We start from the raw sequence: 25,582 nt of genomic DNA, 5'->3' as shown, positions 1-25,582 counted from the left end.
GGGATTAGTGCTGGGAACAGGCCTCCCAGCCGGCTTTTAGTACCAGGTCAAGGCCTCTGGACCTAAGCACTGGGACCAGTCTTCAGAGCTGGGCCATGGTGCTATCCCTAGCCATTAGGTATCAAGACCAGGAATCAAGGCTAGGCCTCAGCACTGGGGCCAGATCTTTCAGTGGGACATTGCACAGGACCAGGCCTCCGGGCTGGGCCCCAGTTCTAGGCCTAGGGTCTGGGCCTTAGCTAGGCCTAAGCCTTGGTGCCAGGCCCAGGCCATTTTTTGGTCTGCAATGACCCAGCCATGTCAAACAGAGGCCTGTTTTAATTTTTTTAAAGGTTAGTGGGTTTTTTTGTTTCAAAAGTTTTTTCCTAGGGTTTTTTTTTTATTTGGCAAACAAACAGAACCAAAAACAAAATTAAATGAACCAAATCTAGACAATAAATCCCTCCAAAATAAAATGAACTGAACCAAAAATATGGGGACTGTGCATACCTAATTATTATTATCATCATAGTTTGTACGGCACATACCAGATGTTCCCAGTGCTGCACAAAAACCTAATGGACATCCCCTATTCTTTTGCATTTACAATCTAGTCAAAACAGAGCTAGAAGTTATACAGCAAGAATCAAATAAAAACCTTTGAGATAAAACAACAAAGCAATAATTGCTAAAAATTAAAGTATCTATTGTCCAGCATAGGGGGAGTTTCCTATCATCTCCAAAGGCTCTGGGTCTGACAGCCCTATCTGCTGATGCTCTGGCTTTTAAGTCATTTCATTGGCTTCAGGTATTGAGGAGAAGGAAACTGAGTTTCAGCATACCTAGTTCTTGGAACTCCATCCCAAAGACCCTTTCAGTCTATAGACCTTTAGACTGCTATTCTGCTTGCTTCTCTCTGGCACCACATTATCGATCACTGCTATCAATCACTGCAATGCCATCCAATTGGCTTGGGTCTTCTATTTAATTTCCCCCATATGCTCTACAGGTGATGGAAATAACCACCATACAATAAGCTATTCTTTATTATTAAAACAATTAACCCAAATTCACATTTTAATATGAAAAGTTTCATTATTTCATGCATGGAAGCAGATTTCATAACTTCTCTAAGAACTGTGAAATATTAAAGTGTTTTTAACATTTGTAATTGTTAGAAATGCATTATCACACTTTAAGGCTGGGACAATAACAGTTGTATTTTAGAGCTATAGTTTTCATGGTGTGCTGTGATAATGTTCAGGTACTGTAGTTGCTTCTTAGTGCAATAGTTTAAATGTGGAGCTGTAATTTATTTAATGTAATCAGGTTCTATAGAACACTGAATGTTGAACTACAATTTAGCAGAGGTGAAACAGAGTTGTCTGGCTTCTATACATAAGGAGTAATTATTATACATTTGTCTCTTCTCTAGACTGACAATAGAGGCTGAATGTCAACTCCAGCTACAGAATTTTCCGATGGATACTCATTCCTGCCCCCTTGTGTTTTCCAGCTGTGAGTATATATGTTTCTTCAATGTTTGAGCTAAAGTGACATCTGGGAACAGAAATAAACTCACACGTATTTAATTCTATGAAAAGTGACATGTTTTATTTTTGTGCAAACTGTTCTGTTATTGACTGGAATAGTAAATAATGATGTCTGAAACATAACAAGATAGAATATGACAGCAGATAAATATCTCATGCATCATCTTATCTGCTCAGTTTTATTCCTGGTACATTGGCATAGACCCCCGTTTCTGTCTGGCTCTCCTCTCACTTCTTTGCACTTAGGGATCCTCTGTGCTTATTCCCTGCTTTCCTGAATTTCATTACCGTCTCTGTCCCCACCACATCCTCTGGGAGGCCATTCCTTGCATTCACCACCCTTTCCATGAAGATTTGTTTTCTGATGTTCTTTCTATGTCCTTGGAACCACGTATTGTATTTGACTTTTAGCCAGCTCCTTTTGTAACAAGGGAAAGTAGTTCAACGTCACTGCATTTTTACAAAATTAATTTATGTACGGTGTAAATCTTAACAACTGTACTGGACATCTCCTGATTTTACTGGCCTTTAGATGGGAAAGGACCTGGGCAACACAACTGGTATCCCAGTGGAGATGACTTGGAGAGTTTACGTTGTTTGTGAATGGTCACGGCATTGGATTGTGCGTGGTGAATTTCAGAAGGAGGGTGTTACCTATGTGCTATCTGAGCATGCTGCGGATGTCAGTGCTAGCCTGATTGTCCACCAGGGAGTGTGCTCACCTCCGTTGTACTGACAGGATCCCAGAGCTTAGGCTCAAACTGCTGATGGTTGAACTAATGTCTGTAACACCTGTCACTGCTGTGTCCTCTCCAGACTGTGCCTCAACTCTGTCCCCTTCCAGAAATGTAGGCAGTTACCCTCACCCTCAGCTAGTTCACCTTATTATTACAAGATATAGCTAACTGCGTCACTTACATCCTTCAGCTTTTTCACCCTTCAGTGTTTGGTGAAAGAGAAGGGTGCATGGAGCTGATTTTTTCCACTCCTTTGTTATATGCCATATCAGATGAGCAAGGATGGATTGAGAGTGGTGTTAGAAAATTACATATATCCAAATTTGGACATATGCACATTTATTGTACTTCAAATGTGTAACCCCTGTTCTGGTTTTGAAGGCCTAGAGATCAGGGGCACACATGGTCCCAAGGACTCTTCTTTATCCTTTCGCGCAGTCCTACAAGCACCAGGGCAGGGCTCTGTCCACTGTAGGTAGGGGGAAAGTCATCCTTCCAAGGCCCAAGGTGGCAGGGGTGGCTCTTAATTCTTTTAACCTGAGGAGGTATCAATTCAGTTTCACCAGTAAAAGATGTGAGTGCCAATAAAATAGTGTGGAGACTCAAGTTGAGTATCCAAAGCAAATCTTTACTCTAGAAATTCTTATGTGGCAAAAATGGCCTACTTATACTTATTACTCCACATCAGTTCTTGATGCAATCAGCTGGAAATCACAATTCTCCAAATGTTCTCTGTCTGTGCAAGTGTCTCTCAGTAGTGGGGCCAGGGAAAACACTCACCCTCCAGACTTTGGACAAGCAAGGTTCCAGGTGGCTAGGGGTATCCTGGTTGGGCAGAAAAATCACCTTCCAAAATTACTGAAGGCAAAAATACAAGAAAATAGTCTCTGGTTCAAACTCCCACATTTACCTCCTTTCCTTAGGGTGAAGACTCTGGGTGGGGAACTTCAAGTATATCAAAAGGTTCTTACTCACAGATCTCTTCTTCAGATGACAAACCGCTTCAGAAAGGTCCAGACACTGGGGCACACAGTAGCTCTCTTAGATGTCTCTTCTTCAGGCTAGGAAGGTTGGCAGCAAACTTTTTGCCAAGAAACTCAAGGCAAAAAATATTTTTTAAAAAATGGCAACATCCTGGAAATCTCCTGTAGCAAATCCCTCCTGATCAGTCCAACTTGTGTGGGATAAGGACTTACGTACTGAAACCTCCACCCCTAAATTAAAAAAAAAAAATTAAAAACTTGGCTGTTTCTACAGCTCATACCCCTCATAGTTGAACCACCCAACAATGTGAATGAATGCAGTCTGTTGTTCTATATTCTATTGACACCACAGACTTCTGAATTTTATTGTAAATATTTACCTGTATACCCTGTTTTTCCTGGCCTTGTTCTCTATTTGTTTTAATTTAATAACTGAGCTTATCTCCTTATATACTCTTAACCTCCTTCTCGAGATATCCCTTCAAAAATGTTGTACCTAGTTAATCTGTACTTCATAAAATTGTACCTAGTTAATCAGTTCTTGTTCTTTGTAAAGGCTTCGCCTGTTGTTGCGGCGACGTTTTATGTAAACCGATACGATGTGCAAATGGATGTCGGTATATAAAAATGCGAAATAAATAAATAAATAAATAAGGAGCAGTGGAATCTTCCCTACCTCCTGATCTAACCTAGCTAATGGACTCCCCGAAATCCTCCAGCCAGGGGTTCCAGGAAGAGAACCTCAAAATGATACTATTCCAGCTAGTGTTCTGGGCCATAAGACAAAGAGTATAGGAACACATTTCAACTCTGAGAAATAACTCTTTTACCTCCATCTTCTAATCAAAAATGCCACACCCTGCAGTGCTGCAAGCTGCTTTCATGCTCGCAGGGGGGGGGGGGGGGCAAACCATTACAGCAATGGAGGAGCTGTTCCAAAATGGTGCACCACCTCCCTCCACTGCCTAGTCTACTGCTAACTCACAAGGGTCTAAGAACTAGGACCATTTACATAAAATAATAACATAGTAACAGTGAGGAAACCTAAGGGTCCTCGCATAAATGTTAAAGGGAAAAAAATGAAGTTAATTACTTTTACCTCTGCTTTTTGGATGTTTTTAGGATTAAAGTCAACAATTAAGTTGCAGATCATACCTTTTTATTTCGCCCGTGTGATTTCGGTAGTCACGTGACTTGCTACAGTCACGTGACTACCGAAATCGCAGGGGCATCCATTCCGGCGGGGGCCGTGCATTCAACCAGGCAGAGGCTCCCTCTGCCTGGATGAATGGCCGTGCGATTTCAGCGCTCAAGGCAGTCACGGCATGTGACTGCTGAGCGCTGAAATCGCACGGCCATTCCTTCACTGCCGTGCATTCATCCAGGCAGAGGGAGCCGGAGGCCGTTTTCGCCGCTGGCTCCCTCTGCCCGGATCCCGCCGCCCGTCTGAGACTATCGCGCGTCCACCCGCCCCCGCCGCCGCTTGGAACAGGCGCCCACCCGCCCGCGGCCTAGATTTTACACGCGACCACTCGCTCCCCGGCTCCCGCCGCCGCCCGCCTGGACTCACGCGGCCCTCCGACAGGTATTTAAAAATTTTTATTTTTTTTTCTGACAGGTTTTTATGTGTCCCACAGCATTACATTTTCTCGATCATCTCTGTATCGCTTTTTTTTTTATTGTGTTTTATTGTGTTTCAGTATTTTAAGTGGTGTCGATGGGTTTGCTACAAGACTCACAGTCCTAACACCTACTAGGGGGAGGCGGTAAACTAACACTTTAAGGCCGCGGCAAAACAGCGGGTTACTAAGGAGATAATATCAGCGCCCGTTACAGTATCGGAGGGAAATAGCTAATTCCTTCATTATACAGCTAATTCGTTCATTTTCACATCATCTACATGCTGGGTGCGGAAAGGGTTATGTGTCTATTTTAGGAAGCGCTAAGGACGCGTGAAACTGGAGACTGTATCGCTGGATGGCCTTACTCGTCTGTATTGTGCGCTCCCAGCACGTTACAGACGGGAAATCTTCAACCGCACGTTACTGTATCGACCTGTTAGGAAGTAATCTTGCAAAATCAAGCATAAGTAAGCTGGCAAATCTGCACAAAAGCTGCACCAGTTTTCAAAGTGGAATTATGTGCACAAGCCTGGTTTGAAAATTATCCCAGCAAAACTATACTCACACAATTGCACCTGTTATTTGGTGTGAATAGCTTTGCCAGAAGAATTTCTATGGATATGGTTTTTTAAATTTAAAATCATGCATGTTAAGCCCCAACCCTGCCAAGATTCCCCCAAATTAATGTAAAAGTATATACATACATGTAGTGTGTAGTGCAAAATTGTATGTGCATATATCAGGCACACAGTTTTCTGCAGATAAAATACAACTTTTCCCCCTTTCAAAAAATATCCGCCTTGTGCATTTGTGACTAAAGCTTCCTTCATGAAATCACTGCAAAATGTGCTAAGGATGATGGTACCTGAATATACGAATACATTGTAGGTTGGATTACAAAAACAGTGTTTGTTTTCAAGGACACAAAGAGTTTGAAGTAAAAGTATGAAGGACATGAGGGTAGTGATATGTTTGGAGAGGGTAAGAAAACTGAGAAAAAAACACTACAACATGTAAAGATAATGGAAGGCAATGGACCTTATTCAAAATTACTTTTTCCCTTTCTGTGCATATGGAAACAATCTTTATCGAATATTAAGGCCTAAGGGCAGGGGGTTATTTACTAAGAGGTTGATTTTAGAAGGGTTGCACGTGGCAAAACCAGGAGTTACATGCGTGACTCGCACATGCGCACACTGCATGGATTTTAAAAGGCCCGCAGCCACGCGCAAATCTCCCGGTACGTGGATAAAAAAGGTTTGACGGAAAAGCGGCAGGATGTGGGCTTGATCTGGGCGAGGCATGGGCAGGCTGGGATTGCACCATGCAGTCAGTTACACACACTAGCGCGCGCGCCAGGATCCCACAACCGCGTAACTTGCTTCTGCTATGGGCTGCATGTAAGTAGAATCATTTTTTTAAAAAAGGGTAGTAAGTGGGCTTTTAAGATTCGGGATTAGTAGGGTAAAAGGGAGACTAGATAGGTAGGGGGTTTAGGAAGTCCTCTCTTGAACTGGGAGGGAACTGTGAAATAGGCCTAATGCATCGCCACACGCATCTACTAAATTCCCCCCCACTTACACACTCGAGACGGTATCCGTGTGCACATGTGCGTATCAATATAAAATCGTGTGCGCATGTACGCTCGGGTACCTGATTTTATAACATGTGCGCATGTTATAAAATCAGTGCATCCATATGCATGTGCCGGAAAATGCACATGTGTGTATACGTGTCACTTTGAAAGGTACTGCTTAAGGCTTTTCTCCCATTCCGTGCCTATGGGAAAAATGCTTAGTAAATGAGGCCCTAAGTCTGCTAATGAGTAAGAAAAGCAGTGTCTATGTTAAGTCTCTTAGGGGGAAATTTTCAAAATGTTTACTTATGTAAAACTGGAAGTTGTACACATAAGCAGCATTGCACATGGGCAAACAGAATTTGCAAGTGCCCAATGTTATTTGCATTTTATCAGTGTTGTGCCTACATATTAAAGGAATAAAAAGCACTTCAAGGACGTTCCAGGGTTCAGAAGTTCATGTGCAAGCTACAATTTTGTAAACGGGAAACACGCATTCATTATCAAACATTTTCATTTGCTTTTACACCTGCTAAGTCACAGAAGTTGCATTTGTCTTTTGTCTGCAATGTTTAGCTGGGCACGCTGAGTTAAGTAGTGAGAGGTCAGGGTAAAGTGCTGGAGGGTCTGGATGAACTGGTTGAGGGAAGTGTCGGTAAACTGATGATTGCAAGTCTGGCCACAAAAAGGAAGCATTTTCATAAGCGGAGTATACATGTCCTTTATATTTATTTATTTATTTTTATGTTCCGCTTTTCAGGCACTTCAAAGCAGATTACATTCAGGTACTGCAGGTATACGTGTCTCCACATACAACTCAGGGTTACTATGCACATGTTACAATTATTGCAGGTCTAAAATGGGTAGAGAAAGTATGTGGTTTCCTGCATTATAAATATATGTGTACACATTTGGGACAGAAATACATAATAGGGACGTGCAGTCGTTTTTCCCGAATTAGGCAATGTCAATGAAATTTCCTAATTCGGAATGGTTCAGGAGAACCGAAAAACAATTTAATTATTTCCAAAATTTTGGAAAAAAATCATTTTTGAGTTAGTACACGCTAACTCTGCCAGGATAGTGCGCACTATCGGGAGTTAGTGCGCGCATAATCCCGTTAGTGCGCACTAACGTGCACTAATGGGAAAATTGGGGGCCCCCCCAAAAAAAAACAGAACCACGGGAAAAACGAAATTCCCGTGGGGGGCCTCGAAATGAAGCCTGACACGAAATTTTTACCCGAAGCATATCTCAAATACATAATATTTTATAAGTTTGTGCTTTCATGTGAAATATCATAGACAATATCAACAACATTGTCTTTGTCATTTCTAAAACTAAACAGAAGAAAGACAAAGGAGTACATTTTTAAAAAGAACATGCATGGGTCCATGTACGTGAGCTACCCGTTGTGCACATATCGATGCGCACACGCAAGGGGGGTTATAATTTAGCGAATTTGCGGGGCGACGCATAATCGGGCTTCCCCAGTTCCTTCTTCAATCTGCTCCAATTAAGGAGCAGACTGGGAGGGAACTTCCCTACCCCCTATCCTAACCTCCCTTCCCCTTCCCCTATTCTACCCAACCCTATCCCTATCCTAGCCCCCCCCCCCCCCCCCCAATTTCTTACTTACTTTTTGCACCTGCAAAGGAGCTGGAGCAAGTTGCGTGTGCCGGCACCGTGGCAAATGGCTGCTGTACCGAGTGCCTCTAGCCCCACCCCGCCCCCCTGGACCACCCCTCTTCCAAGGCCTGGCTCTTGTGCACATAACAGGGCTTACGAGTGCAGCCAGGCCCCTTTTAAAATGCGCACGGTGCCTGCAAGGCCCAGCCGCGCGCATAACCCCTAAGTTTTACATGCATGGGCCATTAAAAAACCGGCCTAAAATGTTGAGTTTTCTTTTCTATTGCTTTTAGCGCACATTATTTGCAAATAGTCCACAGTATTTACAAATAAGCCCAAATTTTCAAACGGCCGTGCACAAAAACTAGGAGATACGCACATGGCTGGACCGTGCGCACGCCAAGCACCTTTTAGAAACAGCTCAGTCATGTGCATATCTCCCTGTACAAACAAAAGTGCTGGGTCATCAAAAAGGGGTGGGCAGGGGGCTGGGTATGGGTGGGTCGGGGTGGGGGACAGCTGGGAAAGCGCCATTTTGCGCTGTCCTGGTGACTTGCACGGCAACAGCTAGATAGGTAGCGATAGATAGGTAGGGATTAGGGGTCAGGGAGGAAAGGGGAAAAGGTAGGAAGGGTAGTTAAGGGGATAGGAACTGGGAAACACCTTCTCACGTCGCCGTGCATTGTTTTTTTAAAATCCCCCCTTGCACGGGCGAGATGCCACCCGCCCACACAGATATTAAAATATGGCATGCATGTATGCACAGGAATCATATTTTATAACATGCGCGCAGTGACACACGCATGTTATAAAATCGCCGTGTCCATGTGCACCCCAGGAACCGTGCGCACAAGGACGCATGCTCTTTTTTGAAAATTTACCCCATAATGTGTGTATTTCCCCCAGGAAACCATCCTAACCTGCAAATCTCCAGAGACCCCTCTGTCCCAACCCACCTGCCACTGCTGGAGGTGGCCAATGTTCCTCCAGAAAAACCTATAGTTGTGAGACACCTCAGTCACAAGTCCTGCCTACCAACTCCTCCCCTTTGTTAAAAAGTATAGTCTCCCTCCCAGAAACTAGATCATCCTTCTAACCCCTCACCCAGACTTACAAAATCTGCCCTAGTGGTCTTGTAAGGGCCTGGGGTGACCCCCTACTCTCCATACCCAACAGCTGCCATTTTCCAAAATGGCACTGACTGGCTCTTTGTCCCTATCATGTGATAGGAGCTGCCAGCCCCATTTTGGAAAATGGCCACTGCCAGATCCAGGGTGAGGGGTTGCTTTGGGTTCCCACTAGATCACCAGGGCAGATTTGGTAAGTCGTTAGGGCAGGGGATTGGATGGGCTGGATCCCGAGAGGGCTATTTTTTCTACGAAGGGGAGGGGATAGGTTTGGAGATGGGACCTATAACTGGGGTTTCTTATAACTATAACTTTTTTTTGGGGAGCTTTAGGGTTGGCATAGGGTTGAGACAGGGGCTCTCCACAGACCCTTGGGGTCTGGGACACTTGAGATGGGACTTGTTTTGGGATAATAGCGCACGCCATTTTCTGAAACCAAAAATAGAAAGAAAAAACAGAAATAACCCTGAACTACACAGAAATTGCTCCCAAAATGAAACAAAAAAAAAAAAAGACACAAAATCTTTTAGCCTTCACACCCTAGAATTTTATGAACCGTGAGGCTCCCACCAGTGTTTATAACTTTAGATACTTACTAAGATTATTGAAAAATCACTCTTCCTATAGTTGTCTCAAATTTCAAATGTTTTATGTTCCTAGAAGTTTTGAAGTTCTATTTTAGTATCTTGAATGTAAAATCATTGATGCAATGGTCTGGCCTGGAAAAGTATTCTTCCACAGGAATGTCACCTTGTTCTTCTCCATGATGTGTTATCTAAGAACATTTATGGCTGGACGTTTCTACATATTTTTGCAAGTCCAAATGAAGGTTAAATCAAGTTCTGATCAAGGGTAACCGTACTCAGCTCCCACTGACTTTCCATACCTATAATGTCTGGTTTGGGCATTGAGCTTTTGAAAAACGAGTCCAGACAGCTGTTATTTGTATTTTTAGCTTGGATAATTAAAGAATACTTGGGGGAACCTGGGAGTCAGAACAAGGAATATGATTATCCCTGAGCAAGAACTTCAGTTTTCAGAGGTGACCATGGAGTATTGTCTTAATTTAAAAATGTGCATTAGGAATGAACCAGGGAAAGCATTGTCTATGCCTGATCAATTTTTGTTCTTGGTGTGCATAAGCATTTGAAGACACAGAAATTAATCTATGTATACATTTTCTGTAAGCAGAGATAACTTAAATATATAAAACTAAAGTAAAAGAACATTTTAACTACTGTACATTTATTAGGTCACTATTTTTCAAAGATTTGTATTACTTTATATTAATTACTTACAGTATATTATACTACCATAAATATAATAATATTTTACAAAATCCAAGTACAAATAAAGCAAATATTTAATTAAATATTTTGAGTTTTTCAGTCTTTAGTAGAACTGCAGCCTTCACCTTGTAGAAAATCCAATGAGAATTCAAGTCCCACTACCCTTTGATCTTAAATTTCTGTTTAATTCAAAGTGTTGAGATAAATTCTGCTTACAGAGTGACCAAGCGTGAATTAAGTGTCACACCCTTCCCAAGGTTAGTATTCTGTGAAGTGTAATTTGCAGAACAAGGCCAGCACCATAGCTTATGGCTAGAAGCAGAATGGATACCTGTGCCTGGTTTCCCTGCCTCAAGTGACCTTCACTATGTCAGATTCCTGTGCAAACAGTTAAGAATGTTAGTAAGCTAAGGGGGTCATTTTTGTTGCGTATCGCATGCGAAAAGGGACTTTTCGCATGCGATAGCTAGTTCGGGGCAGAGTCGGGGCAGAGTCGGCCCCGGAAGAGGAGGAGTCGGAGCATTGTTGGGGCGGACACGGCAGAAAATTTGCTGGCGGTAGCACACCCAGTAGCACCACCTTTTACGATGGCGCTAGAGTGCAAAAGCTGGCAGCGATAGCACCATGGAGGTGCTATCGCTACCGGCTTTCTCATCGAGTACCCCCTCCGTGAAGAAATATATCCTGACATTGGTTCCGAGTCATTGCCCCTGAAGTTTAATTTTGTGACTCTTAGTACTGCTGTTTCCTTTACAATGGAAAAGGTTTGAAGTTCATGTATCATTAAAACCTTTCAGATATCTGAAGGTTTGTATCATATCTTCTCTGTTCCTCCTGCCTTCCAGGGTATACAAAAGTCTCTGGGGGTCCAGCGGGCGTCCGGGAGCGATCTCCTGCCGCGAATCGTTTTCCGTACGGAAAATGGCGCTGGCAGGAGATCGACTGCAGGAGGTCGTTCAGCGGAGGTCCGGAACCCTCGCTGAACGACCTCCTGCAGTCGATCTCCTGCCGGCGCCATTTTCCGTACGGAAAACGATTCGCGGCAGGAGATCGCTCCCGGACGCCCGCTGGACCCCCAGAGACTTTTGGCCAGCTTGGGGGGGCCTCCTGACCCCCACAAGACTTGCCAAAAGTCCAGCGGGGGTCCGGAAGCGACCTCCTGCGGTCAAATCGTGTTGGTCTATGGCCGCCGCCATTTTGCGGCGGCCATTTTGCAAAATGGCGCCGGCTGAAGACAACACGCTTCAACAGCAGGAGCCCGTTTCGGACCGCCGCTGGACCCCAGGGTACTTTAAGGCATTTGGGGGGGGTTCGGGAGGGGGGGATTTAATTTAAAGGGTCAGGGGTGGGTTTTAGGGGGATTTAGTGTGCCGGTTTTCCTGCCCTCCCCCTTCCCCCGATTTAATTTAAAGGGTCGGGGGTGGGTTTTAGGGGGATTTAGTGTGCCGGTTTTCCTGCCCTCCCCCTTCCCCCGATTTAGCTATGGACCGCCGCTGGACCCCAGGGTAATTTAAGGCATTTGGGGGGGTTCGGGAGGGTGGGGGATTTAATTTAAAGGGTTGGGGGTGGGTTTTAGGGGGTTTTAGTGTGCCGGTTTTCCTGCCCTCCCCCTTCCCCCGATTTACGATTTTTTGACGATAAATCGGGGGAATTGGTATTGTATCGTGGCCCTAACAATTTTTGACGATTTAAAATATATCGGACGATATTTTAAATCATCAAAAAACGATTCACATCCCTACTCTGCACTTCTTGGCATTGAATCCCAGCTGCCATATCTTTGACCACTGCTCAAGCTTTCTTAAATTACTTTCCATTCTCTCTACTCCTTCCAGTGTGACCACTCTGTTGCAGATCTTAGTATTATCCACAAATAGACAAACTTTACCTTTTATTCCTTCCGTAATGTTGCTCACAAAGATATTGAACAGAAACGGTCCCAACATCACTTAACACTGTTCTCTCTTTAAAGTAGGTTTCATTTACCATTACACACTTTCTTCTATCCGTCAGGCCGTTTGTAATCCATGCCACCACATTGGCACTCACTCCCAAGCTTCTCATTTTATTCACCAGCCTCCTATGCGGGACCATAGCAAACTGCTGAAATCCAAGTAGATCACATTGAATACTCTTCCTTGATCCACTTTAATCACCCAGTCAGATTTGATGGACAGGATCTTCCCCTGGTGAGTCCATGTTGCCTCGGGTCTAGTAACCCTCCTGATTGAAGATAGTTCACTATACTTCCTTCAGCAGTCTCCATTAATTTTTCCACTACCGAGGTGAGGCTATCTGGCCTGTTGTTCCAGCCTCTTCACTGTCACCATTCTTGTAAAGTGGGACCTCCACTGCTCTTCTCCAATCCAGAGGACAAAGGTCTTTGCTGTCATTTATTTTTTATTTATTTATTTAGATTTTTATATTCCGCTTTTCACACTTTTTTTTAGCACTTCAAATCAGATTACATTCAGATTACATTAATTGACAGTTGGCAACTCCTAGTCTCCATAGACAATAATCTGCTTAGGTTTTCAGGATATCCTCAAAGAATATTAATCAGATACATTTGCTTACAGTTGAAGCAGTGTGCATGCAGATCTTTCTCATGCATATTCATTAGGGATATCCTGAAAACCCAAGCAGATTGGTGTCCATATAGACTGGAGGTGCCTCTCTATGGTTTATAATCTTGAGGCTGAAGAGGAGTCTGAGACTCAAAAGCTTTTTTTAGCTGACCAATTGCTTTGATTTTAGTTTGGAGATAAGTTTTGTGTACTTTGAGGCGGTAGCAAAGAGTAAAATACAACCACTGCAGTGCCTACACTATGGGGTATTTTTAGAACTGGGAATGGTTAACAGCTTGTGCCTTTCTGAGCCAGGATAGCCAGAGTCTTCCCTTGGTCTCTCTCTTGCATGCTCCCTTCGTCTCCACCATATCTTCTCACACCACTCTTTGAAAATCCTTACTGACACATAAAACAGACGGTTCTAAAGACACACTCATGTCAGTTTTCTGATCTGTAGGAATTCAGAATCCTCCACTTTCATTTGACCTCTTCACCTAGACTGACGTAGTAGCAACTCCGCCACCTCTTTCCTCTGCGCTGACAAGTAACCCCTATGCACCAGGCTTAGATGCATACCCTTTGGAAGCCAGCAGGAGGAGTCCAGAGGAAAAAAGCATTAGCACTAGTACCAGAGCAGCAGATAAAGACCGCATGGTCCATCCAGCCTTCCCAGCAAAGTGCTTAGAGTTATAACTGCTGCTTCATGCGGGTTATTCCATGCCTTCTTTTAAGAGTTGTGCTGACTCTATCTTGCATTGCCTTGGTAAGCAATATGCTAACACTGTTTAAGAAATTCATTTTGGCATTTCCATGCACACATGAACATGAATAAGATGTTTCTGACACTTTTTCCTGCAAGCATGCAAAATCTTTTGCATCACTAACTAATTTACTTTTTAACGGGCCTGTTACATTTTTTGTGAGCCCATGCTATAATTGGTTTCACGCAAGCTTTATCATCCCTTAGTCTAGGAAAGGAAAAAAAAATGGCAAAGTAAATAAGAAGTACAATTATAGTTTTTTTGTGATTTTCAATACTGTCTCTCCCAATGTTGCATTTCTGGCTTTGTATTTTGATGTTTGTATTTGGCTACAACATATTTTGCTGCTATGGCTAATCATTTCCCTGTTTCCCAGAGGATTGTACAGAGTTGTTCCAGCTCATTCTTTCATAGGAAACCTTTTGAAAATATGAATCTTTCACTCAATTTTAGATGTATCACATACTGTAAGACATGAAGGAGATAGAGTTATGCTAACTACCTTCTCTTTGGTTTGCATTTTACACATGCCAGTCACGTGCACGAGTTAATTAGAAACGTAATTTAGTTGTACAATCAAAGTATTTCCTTCCAGCTAGGACCAAGTGTATCAATGTCAAGTTTTCTTTGACAAAATAGTTTTGACATTTAATTTTACAAACTAAAACGAGACCCATGCCATCTGAGTGTGGCTGCTCTGACAAATCAATATTTATTTTCTTTACATTTTGATATCAGTAGATTGGGACAACATTTCATTGTAGCTTTGATTATTTTTTGTTTTTAAACATGATGTTATCGATTGGGAAACTTTTCTTGTGCTTCAGTGATTGGTATCATAATACAGTTTTCCTCCTTAGTAGTAGAGAAACAGAGGCAATTCATATGGTAGAGCATTTTCCACTTTGCTAAAACTGATTTTTATAAGAGGTACCCCAGGTTTTTAAAACATGTTTTTGTTATTTGTGTGTGTATTTGTCCCCTGGTACTCCTTATACATACTGTACCTGTTCAGTGCTAACTCCTTTATTGCTTGTTGACATTCTCCCCAAGGATGCTCATAAGAACAAACACTGAAACAGTGTACTAGGTGAGACTTTTCTAGCAGCTTTTTTTATTGCACTCCACAAACTATAGCTTTGTTTTTTTTGTTTTTTTTTATTGCTTTTTCCCATCTCTCTAAAAACAATACTGAAACTGTCCCCCTACCATCATATCCCCTCTCTTCTGCATCTCATTTGCTTCCATTCTCTTTTGCTCATTCTCACTTTCCATTTTTTCTTCTTTGCTCCCTCTTTTATTCCTTCTTTAGTCCTTTTTTTTAAATTATTTTTTACTTTTCCTTCTATGTTAATTTCTCTCTCTTTGGGCTTATTGATAAAGTCAGGCATAAAGCACCTGAGCACAGCACTATTGGAATGCAGTCTGGTAAAATGCTAACATACGGGCCGATACAGTAAAATTCACGGGAGATCCGGCGCTCTGAGGCGAGCACCCGCTCTCCCAAAACGCGCCCAGGCCACTCTCTTGGGTGCGCGATCCAGTATGCAAATGATGGCCCGCGGTAAAAGGAGGCACTAGGGACACTAATGCATCCCTAGCGCCTCCTTTTTGACAGGAGCGGCGGCTGTCAGCGGGTTTGACAGCCGCCGCTCAATTTTACCGGCATCTGTTCTCAAACCTGCTGACAGCCACGGGTTCGGAAAACAGATGCCGGCATAATTGAGTGTCTGTCTTTCAACCCGCAGGCCGCCGGCCGATTTAACTTTTTTTTTTTTAATTTTTGATTTTTTTTTAATTTTGGAGCCTCCGACTTAATATCGCTATGATATTAAGTCAGAGGGTGTACAGAAAAGCAGAAAAAACTGCTTTTCTGTACACTTTCCCTGTGCCGGTAGAAATTAACGCCAGCCTTTGGGCAGGTGTTAATTTCTGAAAGTAAAATGTGCGGCTTGGCTGCACATTTTGCTTTCTGAATCACACAGGAATGTTGCGGGCGCTATTAGTTTCGGGGGGGGGGGGGGTTGGCAGCGCGTTTTCGACACGCAATTACCCCTTACTGTATAAGGGGTAAAAATAGCACGTTGAAAACGCACGGCCAAACGCGGGCTAACAGTGCGCTCCGCCGGAGCACACTGTACTGTATCGGCCTGATAGTAAATGATGGAAGATAAAGATCAAAAGGCCCATCCAGTCGGCCCAGCAACAATTTTATGTGCATTTACCCAAAGTAGATCAAATTGCCACATAGAACACCCCTCCCCCCCCCCCCCCCCCAATCCCACTGTGTCTCTTTAGAATTGCTCCTCTGTGCAGGTTTCTCCATGCCATCCAGAAAGCACAATGAAGCAGTATCACTGTTTCCCTGGGCTGCAACTGTTACTCAGCGAAAGCTGTGCTGTGCCTTCCTTACATTCTCTTGCCATTGTGTTTATCCCATGCTTTCTTGTAGCATTCTACTGTTCTTGTCATCACTGCCTGCTCCAGGATGGCATTCCAGGCATCCACCACCCCTCTCTGTGAAAAAATACCTCTTGACATTGTTCATTTTGGAGCTTCGTACTATGGCTCCTACAGCTTCCTTTCTATTCAAAACATGTGGCCTCCTGTGCATGAATAACTTCAGATATTTAAATGTCTGTATCGGATCCCCCTTGTCTCACCTCTCTTCTAGAGTATAGTGTAGTGTGTATATTAAGTTTCTTCAGAATCATCTCATAGGGCTTCCTGTACAAATCTTGCACCATTTTGGTTGCCCTTCTCCAAACTATCTATATCCTTTTTGAGATAAAGCCTCCAAAACTGAACTTAATATTCCTGGTGAGGTCTCACCAACGATCTATTATTATCTATTTTTCTCTGCTGGTTATGCCTTTCCCTATACAGTACATCCAAGTATCCTGCTAGTTTTGGTTACCATCTGAGAGCCATAGCCAGGCAATTTGACACCTACAGCCCAGTGAAAAAGTGCAGCCTCACATTACATAACACATGATACCACAAGTTGGTAGACTCTGTTAAATATTTATACAGCAATGCCAAGGGCCAGTGCAAGGGTATTAGGCGCTCTAGGCAAATCTTTGAGCCTTTCACTTCCCACCCCACTTCCCACCCCACCCCGTTACATTTTCTCCATACACAACTAAAAATTATATATTTATAATAACACATTTTACATGAATAACTGTATTCAAAGTGCAGTCATCTGAAGTACAAATTTTACTTAATATATATTTTAAATGTCATGGCTTGCTGTGTAGCCAGCCATGACATTTGCTGTGTAGCCACTTGCTGTGTAGCCAACCAGAAAATCCTTCACAAAAAGCAAAAAATACAATTGTAATCCATATGATATTAGGCCTACTGTAATGCATATTGGGCATGGTCATGACTTCAAAAAGCTACAAGAAAACAGAATTATAATACAATAAACTTTCTATATCAAAACAGCACTGCCATCATTCAAACAGCAACAACTCTACCTATGAAAAGGCAACACTACAATTATTACACCAATACACATACACCACCAATACACCTTTCAGGAAAACAAAACAAGCCATTGTGCTATATTTCCCTATACAGAAACCTCTCGCTAGTGGGTTTCCTCACCTCAGTCACACATGCAGAACACAGACACCCAAAATACAGAATATGAATAGAAACATGCAGAAAAAAAGCTGAACTGGGAAATGCAACAAGTCAGATTCTGAATGCAGTGCAATAACAAATATAGAAACATTACCATTGCTCATAAAACAATAAAATCAAGAAATATAAATAATATCAATAGTAGTAAAACCATACTATTCAAAATAATTCAAAACAGTTAACTAGAATAACATCCAAAAATTAAAAACTCATAACATTTTTTATGAACACAAATAAAATCTTTCAAAGCAGACACATTAAATAATATTCAATAATTAAAACTAATAATCATTTTTAAAAATCCCCTGTTCTTCATACCTGGAAACTTTAGATTTTCAGATGCTCTTTCTTCTTCTCTCTCTCTCTCTCTCTCTCTCTCACACACACACATACACACACACATATCCACAAACATACACATACATAAACTCTCACACACAGACATATACATGCTCTCTTTTTTTCTCAATCACTCACTCACTTACCCCACACCCCCCCCCCCCCCACACACACACACATACACACACATTCTTGAAGTGGAAGCAGCAGCAGCAGCAGCAGCAGTCTCCTCCATCAGCTTCCAAAGCCAACAGAATGTCTTCTTCTTTGGACTGCGAGGGACAACCCATGTCGGGCCTTGTGTTCCATCTAGCATGACAGGTCATACCATACTTCCTCCTAAGGCTTTGCCGATCATGCTGCTAGTTTTGGCAGGGCTGCACTACTCCTGAGATCTGCACCAACGGCGCTATGGCACCATTCAAGTAACAGCACCTATGGCTGAGGACCTATTGGCCATAGGCACACTACGGCTCTGCACCAACATCAATTTTGCTATCTTGAGATCATCCAATACTGTCATACCAAAGTCTCTCTCTTGATTGGTATCCATTGGCTCTTCACCATCTATCACATACCACTCACATTGATTTTCACTCCCGAAGTGCATGACTCTGCCCTTTTTGGCATTAAATCTAACTGCAAAATATTAGACCACTCCTCAAGCTTTCTTAGATCGCTTTTTATTCTGTCTACTCCTTAGTGTCATTTATGAAAGGAAAACTTTTCCATCTAACTCCTCCACAATATTGCTAGGACTCATCTCTGAGCTACTCCACTTATTATCCTTCCATCCTCAGAGTAAATTCCTTTCTCCATCAATTTTCACACCACCAAGGTAAGACTGTAGTTTCCAACCACTTTTCTGTTATCAGTTTTACGAAGAGGGACCACATCCGCCCTTCTCCAGTCCTGCAGGACCACATCTGACTCCAAAGATTTATTGAAAACATCATATAGTGAACCTGCAAGGACATCTTTGAGCTCCTTTAGTATCTTTTGATCTGATTTTAAAAAGCAGTTATATGCTTAAAATTGGGTTTCACAGGTGTAAATGCACTTTACTTGAGTAAGTGGGCTTTTGAAGATTGCTTCAATATATGCCAGTTGTAACTAGAGGTTAAAATACAGAAATAAGGAGGTAAAGGGTTTGTTTTTCTTTTTTTATTTTATTTTTATTACTGACCTGAGACTTGGGCTCTAAGAGATCATTGCTGGGATGTGGCATGTTTTTCTTCCCAGTTCTCTCATTGATCTTGGTACTGTATTAGAAGCAGAGGATGTGCAGGCAGTTGTAAGATGCAATAAAGTTGCAGGAGAATTAACATGTGAGTCATCGCCCCGGAAGTGACTTGGAGGAGGTACTTCCTGGTTTTACAGAGGTGAGAAGAAGTTTTAAAAGTTTATAAAAATGGATCTGAGCAACGGGAACATTTAAAATGCAGATTCTAGTTGGGAAACACCTGCCTGAGTCCTACTTTGCATTTAAAGCTTCCATTTAATTTTGCTAAAATTGATTTTGGGGGGAGGGGGTCCCAGGGCTCTTTCTAAAGTTAAAATTTTGACAAAATAAGCATTGGGGCCAAGTTAGAGAGACTTCTCCTGGCAGCCATAGGTGGTATGGGGGTCTCAGAATGTGTCAAAAATACCTGAGAGTACAAAAGTGGACCTGAAGATCCATATTGGCCAGGGCAGAGATGCCTAACTGAATACATCCTGTGTTTTTGGAGGGGTTTGGTGAGGTTTCAGAGGCTATGCTCTTGAGATGAGCAGAAATGGAGAAAGGGAACCCTCAATTTATTTTATTTTAATGAAAGTTTGAATGGGAATTTTTAAATAGTATTATTCTGTTATAGGAAATAGGGTTTACGGTAAAGAGGGAACCTGAAACGCTGGAAAATGCTGTGAATCACTTCAAAATCCTTTCCAAATTATTTGGAAGGGAAAATTTAGATTCCCAAACAAATTTTCTCAGTGAAAGAGAAAAAAAAATGAAACTCCATTTTGTCACTGAAATCCTGAGGAAACAGGCTGGTGACATCATTTTGTGAGCCAGTGTTAGAGGGAAAATTATGTGAAGGGGATAGTGGACTGAGAAACATAAGTTTCTCACAGATAAATTCAGATTCCATCTAGCCTCAAGCTATGTCTCAAAATTCCCAAATTTTCTTTTCTAAAACTTCATACAAGGATGGGGGGAATATTGTACAAATCTCATCTTTGTGTGAGTTTTCTCACTCTGAAGGTCATCAAATCTTCACAAGAGTGCACTGTTCTGTTCGTACATCTCATTTTGAATAAGTGGCACCTAACCCCTACACTACTACCTAAACCTCACCTCGAATTACTAGATGGGCCTCCTATAGAGATATAAATAGCTCACTTCTACAAAAGCCTTGAGGGAACTATCCTAGTAAATTCTGGAATAAAAACACAGTTAGTTCAGTGGAAGAACATGCTATTTTCTTATTTAAAGAGTATAGATAGGTTTCTGGCTGCTCCAGAGACAACGTACCCAATACAGCACAAGGATCACAGTCAGGAAGCAACATCCAGGATCCTCTGGCACTGAAGCCACACCCACAAGCAGCATTGCAGCAAGCCACACCCTCCATCAGTGGCAGAGGGTAGGAAGATTCATCCTAAAGAAAATCAGCTAAGTGTATACTTGCCACAAAGTCTCGCTAGACTGAAACTTTTTCCAACACCACAAAGAAAGACAGTACAGAAACACTGCAGTAGCTGTCACAAGTAATTGTGTCAGAGACATAAGAACACGTAGTACAAAGGCCTCAAAATTCACAGGGACTGGAGAGTTCACTGGAAAGTGACAAAGAAAAAAGGGTTAAATAAACAATCAGAGTCAAAGAACACAGAAAAGAAACAACACAAACACTGGTTATCTACTTACCTGCAATTGGAGTGTTCATTGTGTCCTGTTGCTCCTGCAAGACAGAATTGGGGCACAAAGATCCACTTTCTTCAAAGTAGCATTGACTACTAAATTCTTGATATCGAAAGTGTAGCACTTAATACTCAAACCATACTTATCTAATTGTTTTATGGTTCGCTTCATTTAAAGTACTTGTTAAGGAGGAATTGAAAGAAAACCAAGTTGTATTAACTGTGGAAAACTTACAGTACATTTTAGAGATGTGAATCGTGTCCTCGATTGTCTTAACGATCGATTTCGGCTGGGAGGGGGAGGGAATCGTATTGTTGCCGTTTGGGTGTGTAAACTATCGTGAAAATCGTGAGCCAACCGCCTAAAACCCACCCCCGACCCTTTAAATTAAATCCCCCACCCTCCCGAACCCCCCCCAAATGCTTTAAATTACCTGGGGATCCAGCGGTGGTCCAGAACGGCGGCGGTCCGGAACGGCCCCCTCAATTGAATCCTGTTGTCTTCAGCCGGCGCCATTTTGCAAAATGGCCGCCGCAAAATGGCAGCGGCCATAGACAAATACGATTCGACGCAGGAGGTCATTCCGGACCCCCGCTGGACTTTTGGCAAGTCTTGTGGGGGTCAGGAGGCCCCCCCAAGCTGGCCAAAAGTTCCTGGGAGTCCAGCGGGGTTCAGGAAGCAATGTCTTGCCGCGAATCGTTTTCCGTACGGAAAATGGCGCCGGCAGGAGATCGACTGCAGGAGGTCGTTCAGCGGCGGTCCGGAACCCCCGCTGAACGACCTCCTGCAGTCGATCTCCTGCCGGCGCCATTTTCCGTACGGAAAACGATTCGCGGCAAGAAATCGCTTCCTGAACCCCGCTGGACTCCCAGGAACTTTTGGCCAGCTTGGGGGGGCCTCCTGACCCCCACAAGACTTGCCAAAAGTCCAGCGAGGGTCCGGAATGACCTCCTGCGTCGAATCGTTTTTGTCTATGGCCGCCGCCATTTTGCGGCGGCCATTTTGCAAAATGGCGCCGGCTGAAGACAACAGGATTCAATTGAGGGGGCCGTTCCGGACCGCCGCCGTTCTGGACCACCGCTGGATCCCCAGGTAATTTAAAGCATTTGGGGGGGTTCGGGAGGGTGGGGGATTTAATTTAAAGGGTCGGGGTGGGTTTTAGGGGGTTTTAGTGTGCCGGTTGTCTTGCCCTCCCCCTTCCCCCGATTTACGATTTTTTAACGATAAATCGGGGGAATTGGTATTGTATCGTGGCCCTAACGATTTTTGACGATTTAAAATATATCGGACGATATTTTAAATCGTCAAAAAACGATTCACATCCCTAGTACATTTATATTTTCATTACTTGTTTCCCACTGTTTAAACTTGTGATAATAAATATGAGTCACTGCTCAGAATTTGTAAAATTTTCATCTGCTTCCATTTGAAGTTTTCTATTTGGGTTCTGCCTTCTCTCTCTTCCCCTGGGAGACTTGCTGGGTGGGTTGTGGACCCCTATTCCTAATACTGGGAGACCCGATAAGAAGGAAAATTTCTGGGGCAAGATGGCCACTGCATAGGAGCACGTAGGCAACCGAGCTCCGAGGAAGCCTCTGAAACTTTTGCGTTTTCTTGTGATTATTTCCTGTGAACATTGGTGAGAAAATAGCGGTATAATGCCGCACACAAAACGCAAAGCTAAAGTGCGGGAAAATACCACCTCTACTCCTGTACCTTTGAGGCAGCCGAGGATCAAAGAAACCTTCGGGAAAACCACGCAATCTGAACCGGAAGCAGGTGCCGCGGGCGAGACCAGCAGGGAGCAGCCGCTAGGAGCCAAGGCAGAGGAAACATCCCTGAGCCCCGGAGCTCCAACGCCGCCGACTCCACCACAAGGGTCCCCACAGGGAGAGGGGGAAACCCGCGTGAGACCGTCGAGGAAATATCTACCACTGAGGACGCCGATAGCCCTGAGAAGCAAAGGCATGGAGCCGATAGCTTCGGTGAGCCAATTACATCTGGGCTCCAAGGGCCGGTATGAGGAGGTTTCAAGGTCGGATGGTGAGAGCGGCCCTTCAGAGGAAGGAGAGAAAGAGCCTGAAATACAAATCCAGTTGCCCCCTTCGTTGGAAATCCCGGTAAAAATCACACTAGAGGAAGTATGGAAGGTCTTAATTACCTTAAATAAAGCTGTTACTGATCTGACTGTGCTTGTGAAAGAAAATTTAAGCAAAGCTTAATCTCAAGAAAAAGCTATTGCTGAGATAGAAGTTAAAGTAAATGTGATTGAATCTGAAGTAAAAGAGATTAAAGAAGTTCAGAGTAATCTGATTAAATCGGATATGAATATGGTAAAGAAAATAGATCTCTTTGAAAAAGAACTGAGAAAAACTAACTTAAGAATTCTTAACTTTCCCAAGACAAGATGGATACCAGCTAAAGACCTTTTTAAGAGTTACTTGATAAATATACTGGGCTATACAGAAACATCATTACCTGTGATTTAAAAAATGATATATCTTCCCTTTAAACAGGATACAAGGGAACAGGAGGAAAAATCATTGGATAATCGTTCTGATATAATTGAGAAATCTTTTGAGACAATGATTGAAAGCCGAGCTACACTTTTGGTAACATTTGTGCAACAAGCAGATAGGGATTTGATCCTTCAATTATATTTCCGCAAACAGCAATACTTATTTTATGGGAAGCAAATTAGGATATTTCCTGATATTACTAGAAAAATGCAGGAAAAAAGGAGAATTTTCCTACAGATGAAAAATGAAGTCATTACCAGAGGTGCTACGTTTTACCTAAGATTCCCTTGCAGGTGTATAATTGTTTTCCAAAATAATAGATATATCTTTACTTAAGAGGGTCAACTGAGACAGTATTTAGACTCACACTCCTGACAATCCTCGTCAAGGAGTTGGACATTAAGTAAGATGTAAACGACTATGCAGTTACTCTCCTTTTGTTTGTTTCCTATATACTGCTCTAATCTAATGTCCCCTGACGAATGCCTATAATATTCAGATAAATATGTTTATTCTTTATGATAACATTTATATATCATTAAATCTTTGAGAAAATAATCTTTTCTGATCTTTTCTGTATATATTGGTTCAATGTTATTTGTTTGAATATTAGAACATAAGAACATGCCATACTGGGCCAGACCAAGGGTCCATCAAGCCCAGCATCCTGTTTCCAACAGTGGCCAATCCAGGCCATAAGAACCTGGCAAGTACCCAAAAACTAAGTCTATCCCATGTTACCATTGCTAATGGCAGTGGCTATATAAAATTATATTAAAAAAAAAAAAAGAAGGAAAATTCCTTTTCTATCCTTTCCCCTCTGGGCAATTACAATTTGTGACTCCTCTGATACCACCTGAAACCCCATTGCTGTTCCAACGCTGCCTCTGCCACTGCAGCAGGAGGTCACTATGAATACACCCCGGAGGGGCAGGAGGTCAGACATTGAATTGTCCATAGGATTTCCTCACAGAAGTGTGCTTTACTTTAGTAAATGGCTTTTAAAAATTGATACAATAGTAGTTACATGTACATGTGTAAACTATGTTGAAAATTCATCTGAAAGGATGCATCCCATCTGCCAATGATTTGGTCCACTTTCAGTTTTCCCAGTTGCACACAGACACTTTCCTCCGTGAATGGTGTCATATCAATCCCGCTCCTACATGTAGCCTTAGCAATTATCAGTAGTCCTACTTCATCCTCGTCCTGCGGGAAAACATTGATCCTCATTTCCTCTCAATCTTAGAATACCATCTCTGGCTCTCCATCTTTAGCTGATATATTTGAAGAAAATGTTATTGCCATATTTTACTTCTTTTGCTATCTTTTCTTCCATTTGTGCAGTGGCCATCCTGATTTCTTTTCCAGCTTCTTTCAGCTTAACTAAATATTCTTCTTGTGACCCTTTGTACCTATGAATGCTCATCTTTTGGCCTTACTTTTTCACCCACCTCTTTGCCAAACCATATTGATTTCCTTTCCAATTACTTTTATTAACTTTCCTGACATAAAGATCTGTCACCCTCGCTATAGCACCTTTTAGTTAAGCACACTGCTCTTCCATTTAAACTACCTTCTCTCACTCTGCAAGACTCATTTAGGTACTTCCCCATTATAAAAAAGTAATCATTTTTGTATATCGTATCGGTTCGTGCTTCATTTTTCCCGAGGTCATCTTCATTTTTTCCACCTTTTTTTTTTTTCATATTTCACTAATTCGTGATAGTGCGCACTAACGGGACTTAGTGCGCAGTATTCTAATTTTTCCCAAATTTAGGCGAATTATTGTTCATTTTGGGGCACTCATGAAACAGGACAAATTAGACAATTTTGTTGATATTATCTAAATCATCTCAAATGAATGCACATCTCTATTATTTTTAAATTGAGAACTTTTAGCCTTGTCTGACTTAAACTCTCTGCCTTAGTGGTAATATCACAATCATACTATATGACGGTCACTGATTTTAAGGTGTGTACCTATCTGGACATTTAAGACACTATCATCATTTTTAAGTCCCAGGTCCAGTTTTCATTCCTACTCTCATGGGCTTCATCGCTATTTGTATGAGGCTGGCACCTTGAAGGGAGTCCTGAATCTCTCGACTCTTAAACAAATCCACTGACAGGATATTCCAATTAATATCTGGCAGTAATTTACAAGGATGGGAAAAATTAATTGCATGCAATTCAATTGCCATACAAAATCCAAAGAAGCTGGGTCTAATGCCAAAACTATTAATAGGGTAAATATTGGCTTCAGCCCTGTTCGCTTGAGATTAGTGAGGAAATATATTTTTCCTCACCAATGTCTGACATGGTAGGAAGATGCTGAAACA

General features: G+C 42.4%; 1 protein-coding gene across 1 annotated transcript in view; it reads left to right on the top strand.

The window, feature by feature from the left end:
• LOC115094361 (gamma-aminobutyric acid receptor subunit gamma-4-like) overlaps positions 1-25,582 on the top strand; it is a 643,570-nt gene that overhangs the window by 476,663 nt on the left and 141,325 nt on the right. Inside the window, exon 5 of the mRNA XM_029607335.1 lies at positions 1,415-1,497. Coding sequence (XP_029463195.1) covers positions 1,415-1,497 — 83 coding nt within the window. The remainder of the gene's footprint in view (positions 1-1,414; positions 1,498-25,582) is intronic.

The sequence above is a fragment of the Rhinatrema bivittatum genome, chromosome 6 (genome assembly GCF_901001135.1).
Source record: "Rhinatrema bivittatum chromosome 6, aRhiBiv1.1, whole genome shotgun sequence".
Taxonomy (NCBI): Eukaryota; Metazoa; Chordata; class Amphibia; order Gymnophiona; family Rhinatrematidae; genus Rhinatrema; species Rhinatrema bivittatum.
The sequence above is the reverse complement of the archived record's forward strand: the minus strand, read 5'-3'. Positions and strand labels throughout refer to the sequence as shown.